This window comes from Protobothrops mucrosquamatus, unplaced genomic scaffold (genome assembly GCF_001527695.2).
Source record: "Protobothrops mucrosquamatus isolate PMUCROS unplaced genomic scaffold, P.Mucros_1.0 scaffold69, whole genome shotgun sequence".
Classification (NCBI taxonomy): Eukaryota; Metazoa; Chordata; class Lepidosauria; order Squamata; family Viperidae; genus Protobothrops; species Protobothrops mucrosquamatus.
In genome coordinates, this window is record NW_015386447.1 from 1,272,287 (window position 1) to 1,285,653 (window position 13,367).

Below are 13,367 nucleotides of genomic sequence, written 5' to 3' on the forward strand. Positions count from 1 at the left end.
TCCAAACCCCATCCTCAAGGTGGGCCCTGGTGATCTTAATGGGCCAGGCCTGCGCGAGGGGTGAATCGCGCAGGGCCAGAAGGACTGTCCTCGAGTATGTTAATATGTCCACGATCAAAAGCAGGAAGGAAGGGGGGGAGGGCAAAGATGTTCAGTCTCGGCCGCACCCAAGAGTCTGGCCTCGGGAATAGTTCTTGATAGCCAGTGTCTTTTTTACCCTGTTATCATTTTTGATGACTCTAAATTGTTTTGAGATTAGTGGTGTACTTTTTTGTTTTCTATAATTATTTATTTAGCAAAATGACATTGGCAGGTTATAAGAATAGTAACAAACCATATTACAATGGAAAACATTAAATATAAATAAAACAAAAATAAAAAATAAATATGAAATATGAAATATGAATAGAACATAGCACAACTAGATTAACAAAGTATGTGTTCAGTTATATTATACATATTAAATCTGAATTTTAGGGAATTATTCGATTCATTCTGAACAACAATAAGGCCCAGATAGTATGACAAAAGTATTAGAAAAACAACCATGAATTAAATGTATGAAAACATTGCAATAAAATACAGACTAAATCTTATTCCAGAGAAATAAATCTGTTTCAAATCTGTTCAACAACAGCAAATCCTTTCAAGAATTTTGTGGGATCAATATGTAGACAAACTCTGATTAACAAATGAATCTTTTCAGTGTAGAATGATTTAATTAGCAACTCACCCTTAAATGATTGTTTTTCATGATCTGAGTCTAGATGAATTGGAGGAACAAGATAGGAAACTTGACCATGATGTACTTGCCCTGTTGACAAACAGAACACATTAATTTCTAGCCCTTCTATTCATATTGGCAGTCTTAATTCACCCCACCAAAGTAATCTAATTACATTCAAATTACGTAATATTAAAGTTTATTATTAAAGGGGCTAATACAGGTAATGTAATTGACCCATGAATCTGAAAGCAAGAATAGGCCAGGAAGTAATGTGCTAAAAAAGGGGGAAAAAACAGCAAGGGAAAGAAGGTTAATGCTGTGTTATGAGTTGGGATTAAAGCTCGATTCTGAATATCGTAATAGTGACAAATTACACTGCTAACAAATTTCCCAGTTCTTATGGTAGCCATACAAATAAAGGTTTACTTCACAATATAACTTTATATTTTACATAAAACAATTAAGTTCCACATTTGGTTCCTACAAATCAAGGATAATGGATGCAAAATCATGGCTTGGCATAAGTGTAAAAGAAGTTGGTGTGGGGATGGTTAATGTTTGAACTCCCTTAAACATTTAATTTATTCAATAGTTTGAAGCAAAAGTATTTATTTTTTATGTCCCAAATCATTTTTAAGAACACTGATAAACAGATCAGTTCTTGATTGTTAAAATATTTTGCCACATAATGAGTTACATATGATTAATATACATAAAACATTAATAAATGTTTTTATATTATTTCGTTCTGCCCATTGTTTGCAGATTTAGTTGCCGCAGTAATACTCTAATAAACTTAAATCATGCTCATTATTTATAATATAAATTCATATTATAAATGTGTTTGTACAACTCTCAGAATTACCATCAATATTCTGGTTTCAATCATTTTATTTATTTTGTTTGGAAGCAATGCACTCATCATCTTATAACTTTATAAAGTCATTCCCTGATTAATAATCTTTTTAAATATACACATTCCTATATATCTATTTGAACGTTTTCCTGTTACCATCTTTATTTTGTTCCCATTGAGTATAGCAATTTAAAAACACTTTATACAAAAACAGTTTAATAAATGCTATTTATCTTATTATAAATGTTTATAGAATTTCTTTGAAAATATTCAAAAATGTAATAGAGGCTAATAATGACCTTTCTTCTTTATATGTACTGTAAGTAACAAAAGGAGTAAATGGCGGAAGACCTAGAGATCAGATAGACATGAGCAGGAACAAAGAGTTAGAATGAAAATTCACTGCATGTGAGTTGGGCAGCTATATAAATTTGTTTTATAAACAAACAAACAAACAAATAAACAGGCAGTTAAGCAAATAGGCAACTCCAGAAACCAGGTATGAAAGCTTACCACTTTGGGGTGATGGGATTCTTTTAACCCAGGGGTGTCAAACTTGCAACGTCATGTGACGTGTCATGACGTATCATGATTTTTTTCCATTGCCGGCAATGGGGTGGGTGTGGTTTCGGCATGATGCATCTGGCCCATGGGCCAGCAGTTTGACACCCCTGTTTTAGCCTGTGAATTTCCAAAATATAGCACAACAACATATATCTGTGATAGAAATAAATGATTAACATCCTCCTCATTCAACCAATATTCTGTTAGAGGATCAAAGGCAAAAGAGAGTTGAGTCCTCACTTTAATGTAGTCACCAGTAATGAAGACCATATAAATATCCATATATGTCCATTTTCCAAGGTTCTGTAACTTAAATTCTATTTTTTTCTATATATCCAGTGGTTGGAAACTTCAGGGATGAGATAGCATTATCCCTCTGCTAGCAATTATTCTTCAGTTACAGAGAATGAGAGTTCAGGGGAAAGAATTAGTTACTTGAAGAGATTGAGAATGAAATACAATGCTTGCAGTTGAACCTGCATCCTCTCAAAATGAAGATATGCTTCTACAATCACAAGACACATAGCGATGGGCAAACTGATCATGAAAAGTACAGGTATGAGTTTGTATACTGTATACTGTATACAGAATCAGTATAAGTACAGTACATTGCACAATGACTTGCCAATTTGCACCAGCTGGGCATATCACAGATTTTCTAGATCAGGGGTGACAAACTGCCAGCCCGCGGGCCGGTTATATCTTACGGAGGCCGCACCCATCCCAGCTCTGGCAATGCAAAAAAAGTTGTGATATGTTGTGACATGTCACGTGATGCGGGGAGTTTGACACCTGTGCTCTAGATAGACAGATAATAACAAATGGAATTAATAACTGTGGTGCATCCCAGTGCTAATGACATGGAAATTATTTCATGACATTAATTTACCAAATGGAACCTAAATATAATTTCCCTGATAGGAGACCAGGACTTTCAAGAAAATCTTCTTGAAAATTTTCTCATTATGAACTAGAAAAATAACTTGGCTCCTAGAGTTTTCAAGAGGTATAAGACTGTGAAATAGAATAAAAAGTAAACATAATATTCAAATTCACTAGGCGCTTTGGGAACAGTTTGGGAAAAATCAGAGAACCAAGGGCAAATCAGGCTGCTGACCTTTAGCAACAAAGGAGAAAGTTGTTGACTTTCCAATTACAGATGCAAGTAAAAATGCAGGAGTCCACTCTTCAGGATCATTTCAAACTGTAGTCCTTGGAGACACTATCTTAGTTCCTTTAACCCTGCACATATAATTAGGCTGCTGACAGCAATATTCCTCCTTAATACTTCTCTCCACATTGTCTTTCCATATGGTCACGGTATCTGTCTTATCCTCTTTTATTGGTTGGCAACAGTTAGTTCAATTATGGAATATGGAGACCAAGCCCTCCATGGTAAGTAGGTAAAGCACAGTGAAAGAGTATGAATATGACAGCTAATCAAGAAGGGCACAAGGAACAATGCATAAACCAAAGAGGTGGAGAAAAATAAAGAGCGCTTTTAAGCAAATATTAGATACCTCCAAAGCATGAACAGGGCGCTGGAATCCTTGATTCAAAAGAAAGCATACTGAAAGCTTGATGGAATGAAAAGATCTAGTAGAATACAGTCATCTCTGAATATAAACTCCAGAAGAAGGATTAGAAAAAAACAGCTGCATGATACATATCTTCCATATATCAAGTAAACTAGGAAATAGGCCAGATTCTACAGAATAACTCTGGAGGACAATTTCAACATGCCTTCCCACAATAATTTAGTGCTAGGCACAAGCTACTATTTATTAAGCCAAAATGCTCAGGGTCATCTTGAGAAGAAAAATGAATTATTATCTTTGTGGTGGAAGATGCAGGGCAAAATTGGTATTATCAGCAAAGCAAACTAAATAGTGAGGATGTGATGTCAATAAATAGAGTTCTAAACATTCCTGTCAAATAGAAAACCAGTAAATAATTGGTCTAGGAAGTATTCTTAAATAACTTGAATGTGAAATTGCTGAGCTTCAGTGAAACAATGTGATAGATATGGTCTTAGGGAACGTTACATAATTCTAGAGGAATACAACATGTCTAATATAATTTCAGTTTTTACAATAGGATACTACGAGGTCTAGGTAACTGCAGCCCTGTTAAATATTCCCAGAATTTGAAAATGAAATATTGGAATGGACTGACTTTCTGCATCTAAAAGCCTATTGATCACTAGGAATAAAGATGTAGAGACATTAGCAGAGATAATCTGTACTAGTTTTTTTTATAAAATTTTATTGATTTTTTAATTTTTACAAATCATAAGTGCTTAATAAACGTGTTGTCTGAGTTCATTTTTTACTTAACAATACATATTAAAATTATTTTATATCTTCCTTTTCTTTGTTCTTCAATATTGTTCTTAGTTTCTGCACATTCTGACATTTTCTTAATCCTCTCTTCTTCAAGTGATGTTTCTTCACTTTTCAAACACTAAACAAATGCAATTCTTTCTATTATTAATACATATAACACACATACAACATTAAATATATGTTTCATCATATTTTTCTAATATTGTATCTATTAACATTGCTTCTAAATTATAGCATCTCTTCTATCCAATTTGTAACTCAATTTTATTTGCAATTACTGTCACCTTATTAGACCAATACCCTGTTTTCCCAGCTCCTGTTTCCATTTTGTTTTCCCTTCAGTATTCAAAATATCTTTATACATTATGATTTTTTCAACAGTAGATATATTTAGGTGAGTAAAAACTTCCCTTGTTAAAAACCATCCTGTTATTTTCATTTTTCTCATCTCATAGAAAAATACATCATACTAAGTATAAATCATATCTTTCTAAATATAGTATTTTAATATCTAAAAGTTATCTGTTCCTAGCCATATTCAAACACCTGTTTGGTAATATGAGGCCCCAACCAATCGATCAAGTCCTCTATTTTCTTTAGTCTAACTCTAGCTTTCTTTCTTTGCCAGATAGGCTTCCAAAACCTTGTAGTTAAATCATCAAAGCATTTTTCCTCAATTTTTATGGGTGCTCTTTGTGATAGGAAAAGCCATTTGAGTAAGGCATTTCTGAGGGGGAGTTCAGCCCAGTTGTATTCATTGAAAAGCTCCCATTTTCCTCCTCCCTCAGCTTCTCTTTTCATTTGTTTCCCAGTTTCTTACGCTTCTTCTGAGGGCTCTATAGTCTGTTCTATAGAATCTTCTTCCTTATCTTCAAGTATATTCTAAGGTCTTGAGGGATGGTGTGTTCTTTCCATTTCCGATATTTTCTCTGGGTCTTCAGTATTTTTCTTTGTCTGTGTCAGTCTATAGTTTCCTTCCTTTATTTCCTGTCTTTGGATCATTTTTTCCTAACCTGTCCTCTATTTTCTGGGTTCCTTGTTCTTTCTTTGTAGTCATTTTCTGGGGATTCCCTAGTTTAGATTTTAAGTTAAGAACTTGCTCATTTATCTTATTCATGTTTTCTTTAGTTTCTTTGTGGTTTCTTCTTGAATCTTCTCTATGTAATTCAATTGTCTCTTGAATTGATTGCAATATAAGTTGCATTTCTTTCTGGAAATTATTAGTTCTTTCTCTCTGGTGTGTCATATTGTGGGCTTCAGAGACAGATACTTGGGGTGGTTTTTTACCACTTTTGGCTAGATGTGGAGCACTCATTTTTGTTCCCTCCCTCTATTTATATTTCCCATGTGTTAGTCTTGTTTGACAGGACCAATCTTATAATCAATATAATCAATACAGTAATATACAACTTAAAATTATAGTCTTTATGTGTACCCTTTGTGATCCAATAAGTTCCACAATATAAGTCTATCATCAACCAGGGGTATTTTGTCACAACTCTTCTGTCCAGGAGTCCAAAGATTTCAATCCAAACAATGTGTTTAATCCACATTACCCAACCATATTAAAGTCAATATTTTAGTCTCCCCTCTGTAAAAAAGAAAAACCGAGAGGCAGAAAGTCAAAAGTTAAGATTCAGTCAATATTTGTAGTCCAGAATAGTCAGCAAGTTTCAAAACAGTTGTATCTTCCACCAAGTACAGAGTAGTCCAAAATATTTTTCTCTGTTGCCAGCTGTTCTCTGTTGAACTGAAAACTTAGCTGAAGGTCAAAGAAGCTGAGAATTTATCTATGTCTAGGCATTGTGCCAAATGCTCTAGCCACAATAAGCTTAATGCTGTACTTCTATCACCACTAGATGTCCTCAGATGTCAATTTTCCAACACTTAAAATAAACAATTATTTTTGCTTTAAAGTTTCCTGAATTTCACCCCAATATTCTTTCCAAAGAGAAAACCCTTAACAGATTTCTCAATTCTGCGATTTGTCAATGTTCTGTCTTGTAGAGCTTCCACTTTAGTATTATATTCTTATTATATTCTTCTTTGTTTTTCCCCCATAAAGGATTCACTTGCCGCTTTTTTTCCTCTGGAAGGGGGGAGCAAAAGTCCCCTTCCTTCTCACACTTGGGGATTTCTTGCTTTATGGGAGTTTGTCTTATTCAGAAGTCAAATATTGAAGTAGTAGAGAAAGGATTAATAATCTCACCCAGTTCCACACATGTTGTTTAAAATGCTGATAATGCTGGTGTTTTCTTTATTTGGTTGTTGATGGCTTGGGTTAGCCACAGAAGTGCAGCTAGCCTTTCCCCTGCCAGTTTGGAGGGCTTTCCTCAGATCAACGGATTGACTGCCACCTTTCCATGGTCTATGAGGGCCCCCTCCTTCTTCATTGTCTTTCCGGGGCGACTTTAGGCCCATTTAGAGCCCCTTGGCAGGGTGAAATCAGCCGTGGGAAGTGGAGCCCGGCTTTCCTTCGGCTGCAACGCCATGATGCAAACCGGAAGTTCAGAGATAATCTGTACTGTTATCACTCATCACCTGTTTTGAAAATATAAACTCTTCATGTCTCTCTGTAACATGCCTCTGAGTGGGTAGACTGGTACAGGTAGTCCTCAAGTTACAGTCTTGACAAACATTAAATGAACTACCTCAAGTAATGACCAGCCATCTCTGCTCTCCCTGGTGTATTCTTTAAATGAATGCATGGGTCGTTAAAAGGAGCTCAGTGGTGGAAGAGATCCTGGGAGACCTAATGCCAGCACAACCCACCTGCCTCAGGCCTCCCAAGGCCTTCCCCACCCAAAGAGATGGTCTGCTGCATAGCAACGGGGAAGGAAAATGCTAGGTGGGCCTGCCTTTCCTAATTCTGACCCTGCCCTTCCTCCTGCCAAGGTGCCCTGCCTTCCTGAGGCAAAAAAAGTTCCCTAGTGTTTCAAAGCTTTCTGCCCCATCAGCTGGCTGCTGATTAGCCAGCCATTGGGAAGGTGCAAGGCTCTCCTGGCTGCCTGTTGCTAGGCTTTGGGAAGCCAGCCCTGCATGCAAAGGCATGCAGCTTCAGGATGAGTTTTAGCACTTAAACTGGGGTGATGTTGTTGGTGGTGAAGTCTGTCCCTTCCAGCTTTTTTTGTTTCATTTATTGAAGAAATGTTGGTTTCTAGGGGAGGGAAGGGGTTAAGCAAGGGGAAGGTTTTGTGAAGCTTCTCCTGAAGCTGATGACTATTCATGCAGGGCTGGCTTCCCAAAGGCTAGCAATAGCCATCCAGGAGAGCTTTGCAGCCTTCTGATATCCAGATGACCAAGGCAGAAAACTCTGAAAACACCTGCTATTTCTGCAAGGAATTTTTGGAACCCTTAAAATGGTGGCTGTCTGTAGGAGGCATGGGGAGTAGGCCAAACCGCTGTGGGGTCTTGTCGGAGTGGAATGGAAGGAAGAGAGGCAGAGATGCTGCAGCATCCCTGTAGCCTGTTGTAAGGGTGAATGATCACAGGGGCACTGCAGCTGTCCTAACTTTGAAACATGGTCATATGTAGTTTTGGGTATCAGTCATAACCTTGAATGGTCATTAAGTGGCCTGTCATTTAACCTTTTTTCTTGCATGTCTTTCTCTTCACTTCATAATGGTGGAGAGTATACTAAGGCTCTTAGTTGTAGATAGAGTACAGTTATTTATTTATTAAACATATACAGTATGTCTCCCATCTTGCCTAGAGGTGACTCTAGGCAGCTTCCAACCAATAAAACCAATCAGGTAAAACATTAAAATAATAGCTAGTTACAGTAAGATCGACTTAAAAATTAAGAAAGAAAGAAAGAGAAAGAAAGAAAGAAAGAAAGAAAGAAAGAAAGAAAGAAAGAAAGAAAGAAAGAAAGAAAGAAAGAAAGAAAGAAAGAAAGAAAGAAAGAGGGCAAGATGCACACAGGGAGAAGATGAGGCCTTATCTTGGTCCATTAACCACAACCAATATGATACACCCTCATTGTGTCCCTGACCCAATTGGCAGAGCCAGGTCTTCAGGCTTTTTCAGAAGGCCAAAAGGGTGGATGTGGCTCTCATCTCAGAGGCACGATGTCCCAGAGGACAGGAACCAAGGCAGAAAAGGCTCTTCTCCTGGACCCTGCCAGCAGATTTATTAAAAACTCTAAAGATGGAATTTTCTCTTCCCCTGTCCTATCACTTCCAAATCTTTGCTCAATACAAAAAGCCAAAATTAAAACATCCAGACAAATGTCCCTTCAACCCTTTCTTGAAAAATTTTAGTGAAAAATACCCATGATCTCCCTAGGTAATTTAGTGAAAAAATACCCGTGTTTTCCCTAGGTAATTCCTTCATAATATTCAGCAAGTATATTATTATTTCATGTCATGCCATATCTTATTTTTACAGTGTTAAAGTGCAGGGCATGAGTTTCTTCTGACTGACATTTTTTCACAAGCTTGAACTAAGCTACCCTATTATTCTCAAAGACGAAAATCTCAGTCTCTCCTCACAGTCTCTTGCTCATCTTCATTAGTCTTCTTTCAACCTACTCTAAATTTTCTTTAAGAGGCATACTACTGGAGTCAGAGCTGACCATGAATGGCCTGGAAAGTGAATCCACCAGGCAAATACTATAAAAAAGCTAAACTCCATACTGGGAGAAAGAATTAAGAGTGACATAAAGATGCTACAATTTCAACAACTTTATAATATGACTATGTTTGGAACACTGTGTGCAGTTCTGCTCACTTGCACTTCCAAAAGTACATTACAAAGTTGAAAAGCAAAATCAACCAGTTGGATGGGCTGAGCAACTTCAAAATTGCATCTAATTATCTGCAGCCTATCAGCTGAAGATTTAATATGTATGATAGAATCCTTGATGACTTAGGTTGATATTTGGCTACTTTAACTATCATTTGCAGTACTGTGTTATACAGCTTTATCCTGGAGTAGGTCTCAGAGTATTTAAACACTCTACTACATTTCTAATCTCTTTTGGGGATTTGTTTCTTTCAAATCTCTTTTTGTTGTTTTAGGCTGCTTTATTTTTAACAGTGTAATCCTTTGCACATCTATTCAGTATTCATCCCCACTAAGTACAATGGTGCTCAGTTCCAGGAATTTATGCATAAAATTGCAATCTTAATCTCTCGGTTTCGGGGCTATTAAATTTTTATCCCAACTCCCATATTTTCATTTCCTACTTATTTCAATGAATTCTGCTTTGGAGCTGAAAAACACACATTTAATGTAACATTCTAATGTTTCATTTGGTAGGTCAGTGCATTCAACCGTTATTATGCTAGTAACCTTATCCTTCATTTAGTTCTTCATTTTTCAGAAATAAGCTCTTCCTGTAATACAAACTTTTGTAAATTACCAAGCCATTCTTGTTTCACAGAATATAATTTTTCCCTCCACTTCTTCACTTGCAGCTTTGCAATAGTGATCTCAAATTTAACATACACTTGATTGTCTTTCTAAGTAATAGGTATTTCTGTGGGGTGTAAGGTGGACTCCAAAGTCTGCTTTTGGGTGTTGTGAGGATTTCCTCTAGTTCTGACTTGTGTTTATGAACTCTGAGAAATAATTTACCTGTTTTCCCAGTTTGCCTTTCTGTAGAACAGATTTCTCCATAATACATTCCTCCTCTCTTAGTATCATCTGTTTTTCTCCCATACTTAGCATAATATTCTCTGTGTATTGCATTAGACTTTATTCAGTTGTTTTTTCAATCTTTTGCTATTCTTTGAATTTCATCTAGATGTAAATCAATTAGAACTTATTTTTATAGACATGGTCCTATCTTGGGCTCTATTACACATGGAAAATAAGCACTATAGCTATGAGTTGCCAGCTGCATGACCAAGGTAAACTTCACCAAAATCCTAGAAAGTCCAGGCAATCCAATGCAGGAAGATGGCACTTTGAAAGCTTCTTCACCATCAACCTTAATCAGGTAATAGAATAATAGAGTTGGAAGGGTCCTTGGAGGTTTTTTAATCCAATCCTCTGCTCAAGCAGGAGACCTATATCATTTAATACAATGGCTGTCCAGTCTCTTCTTAAAAGCCTCCAGTGATAAAGACCCCACAACTTTTGAAGGCAAGCCATTCCACTGTTGATTGTTCTCAGTGTTAGTAACTTTCTCCTTAATTTCAGGTTCCTTCTTTCCTTGATTAGTTTCCATCCATTGTTTCTTGTCTTGCCTTCTGGTGCTTTGGAAAATAGGTTGACCCCCTTTTATTCCTGACAGCCTCTCAAATACTGGAATAGTGCTATCGTGTCCTCCCTAGTCCTTCTTTTCTCTAGACTGGCCATCGGTCTTCATTTGTCTGGCTGGTCGTAAGAGAAGTATCTGGGAAGCATATTTATACTGCATGCATCGTATTGCCTACCCTTGCTCTAAGTAATTGAGTCCACAACTGAGCTGCTTTTACTTTTAAGATATTTCTCCTTATATTCAACTTAAATTTAATTTATTGTAACTTAATTGCATTACAGTTCTACTGCCAAAATTAATCTTTGTCTTCCTCGATGTGACAGTGTCTCAAGTATTTGAAGAATGCTGTCATGTTCTCTCTGCTTTCAGTCTTTTCTTCAGTATATCCAATTTGCTCACTATTTCTTCAAGTCGTAAAAGAGCTGTCTTTCGTGGTGTTCTCTGTTGTGTCTATACCCTATTTAAAACTTTAATGACAGAATTGGATGAAATTCTCTAGGTATGATTTGATTAGGGTGAATTAAAGTGAACTTCTATGTTTTTGTGAGTTGAAAACAGTATTTCTCTTTAGTCTAAAATTGAGTTAGCTTTCACTGCAGCTGCTTCTCAGTTGTTATTCCTGTCGAGCTTGTTACAAATGACAATTTGATTATGACAAGAAACAATTCATACAAGGTCAGGCTTCTTCTGCCCTATATCTATGCATCTGTTTTGTTGTTTTGTTTGGCTTCAGTCTAGTGTTGGGACTCCTATTCCTTTTGCAGAGTCAGTTATAAATAATAATATTAATATGCCTAATGTTCTAATTAGAACTGGGCAAAACAGCCCAAATTCTCTCTGCTCATTATAACATGCATTTAAAAAAACTAAAAATCCAATATTTGTTGTCATAAATCCCCTAGTATAGGTGTATTTTTTTGCACATTTATCCTTCATAGATATTAAGGATAATCAACTTTCCGATATACAAATTATTTTATGCAACCCCTCATTGATGCAGCTTTCCCAAATCTTTATTACTTCCCCACTCAACTTTTTAAAATGTGTGCTATATATTTTTTTAAATTTTGTGGCATGATAGATTCTGTTTTACTTTGAAAGAAGCATGTAATGCAAGTTCTTTTATACCCCAAATACTAAGTATCCAAGGAAGTAGAAAAGACCCAGCAGCCATCGGAGTATTGCCCTCTTCACTTATTGCTGCTTTTGACAACTCCTCCTTCAGAAAGGATATTAGAAGCAACTGCCCAGTGCAGAAGAACAACAGGTTCCTCTGTTCTGAGAATGGTCACATCATCTGGCTCCCTCTACAAGCAGGATTAGCTTTGATAGAAAAAACTAGAAATACTGTATAAAGCTGTAATACAGAATTTCAGTCTGTATTACATCTATGTAAAACAAGATTTATAGGACTATTTCTTAAAGATCACCCAAAGCTTACTTTTGAACTGTGAGCCCTTTCCCGCACAGCTGGGTAACATTAAAAATTGATCTATAGTTTTCCCTTACTGCTAAACTTTTCTTTTGTCCTTATTTTTATACTGTAAAGATAAGGGCAAGGATTGGGTTATTCTTTGATCGTCATATTCCGTTGGGCCTTTTCAGCTTTAAACACACGCATAGCTATCTACATATTCAACATTGATACATACTCAAGTAATAGATACATACATACATAAATTTGTTAATGATATTTTACTCAGCATGTATATAAGCCTATATAATATTTATTACCCTGTGCTCTATCATGATTCCGATCAAAATAGGCATGCTGACACTTCAGAAGGGATTATAACTTTTATAGCTTGTTGGTTTTATTAATATTTCATTTTCTTAAAAAATAATAAACTGTCTTAAGACAAACCTAAGTACAAAATAAATATTTCTTTTATTTTTTGTAGAAATATATATATCCTTCAAACTACCCTGATATTTTTTTGTTTGCTTTTATTTATTTATTTCCTTTTCTCAATATAACACTTTTACAATGCTTACATTGTCCTCTCTTTGAAATTATTAGTGGAAAAGTTAAATATAGTTTTTATTGTATATAGTTGGGGGTGCAATGGCTCAGTGGTTGCTGATCTTGTTAGCTGGAAAGCTGAGAACCTGAGTTTGAGACCTGAGTGCTGTGCAATGGGGTGAACTCCTATTACTTGCCCCAGTTCCTGTCACCTAGCAGTTCAGAAGCATGCAAATGTGAGTAGTTAAATAGGTACCACTTCAGTGGGAAGAAAACAGTGTTCGGTGCCACATAACCACAGAAATGTCTTTGAACAACACTGGCTCTCTGGGCTAAGAAACACCACTCCCTTGAGTCAGACAGGACTGGAGCATGAGAAACCTTTACCTTTATCATACAATTAAATAGTTAAATGGGTTAAATACTATTAATTACTGTGGCTGTGTTTCCATTCTTCCAACTCTGCTGCAGATAGCATAGTTGGGGAAACTGTCTATTTTTATGGGAGCATATTCCCATTAGCCATTTCATTTACTGATGATTAGATTCATGTGATTATCCTGCATTTTTCATCCTATGGTGATTTTGCTTGGTGACTCTGTATCAGAACTTTACATTGCATTGCAATGCAACTTGGCAGTGGATATTGGCAACTAGAATACCGAATACAGACTATGAAATCTGTATGGATTATGCCTGCTTGT

The 13,367-nt window shown here is 36.2% G+C and overlaps 1 protein-coding gene across 3 annotated transcripts in view; it reads right to left on the reverse strand.

The window, feature by feature from the left end:
* ADGRL3 (adhesion G protein-coupled receptor L3) overlaps positions 1-13,367 on the reverse strand; it is a 410,528-nt gene that overhangs the window by 272,741 nt on the left and 124,420 nt on the right. For all 3 annotated transcript variants that reach the window (XM_029283374.1, XM_015812132.1, XM_029283375.1), the window contains one exon: positions 734-814. In XM_029283374.1, the coding sequence (XP_029139207.1) occupies positions 734-814 (81 nt within the window). The remainder of the gene's footprint in view (positions 1-733; positions 815-13,367) is intronic.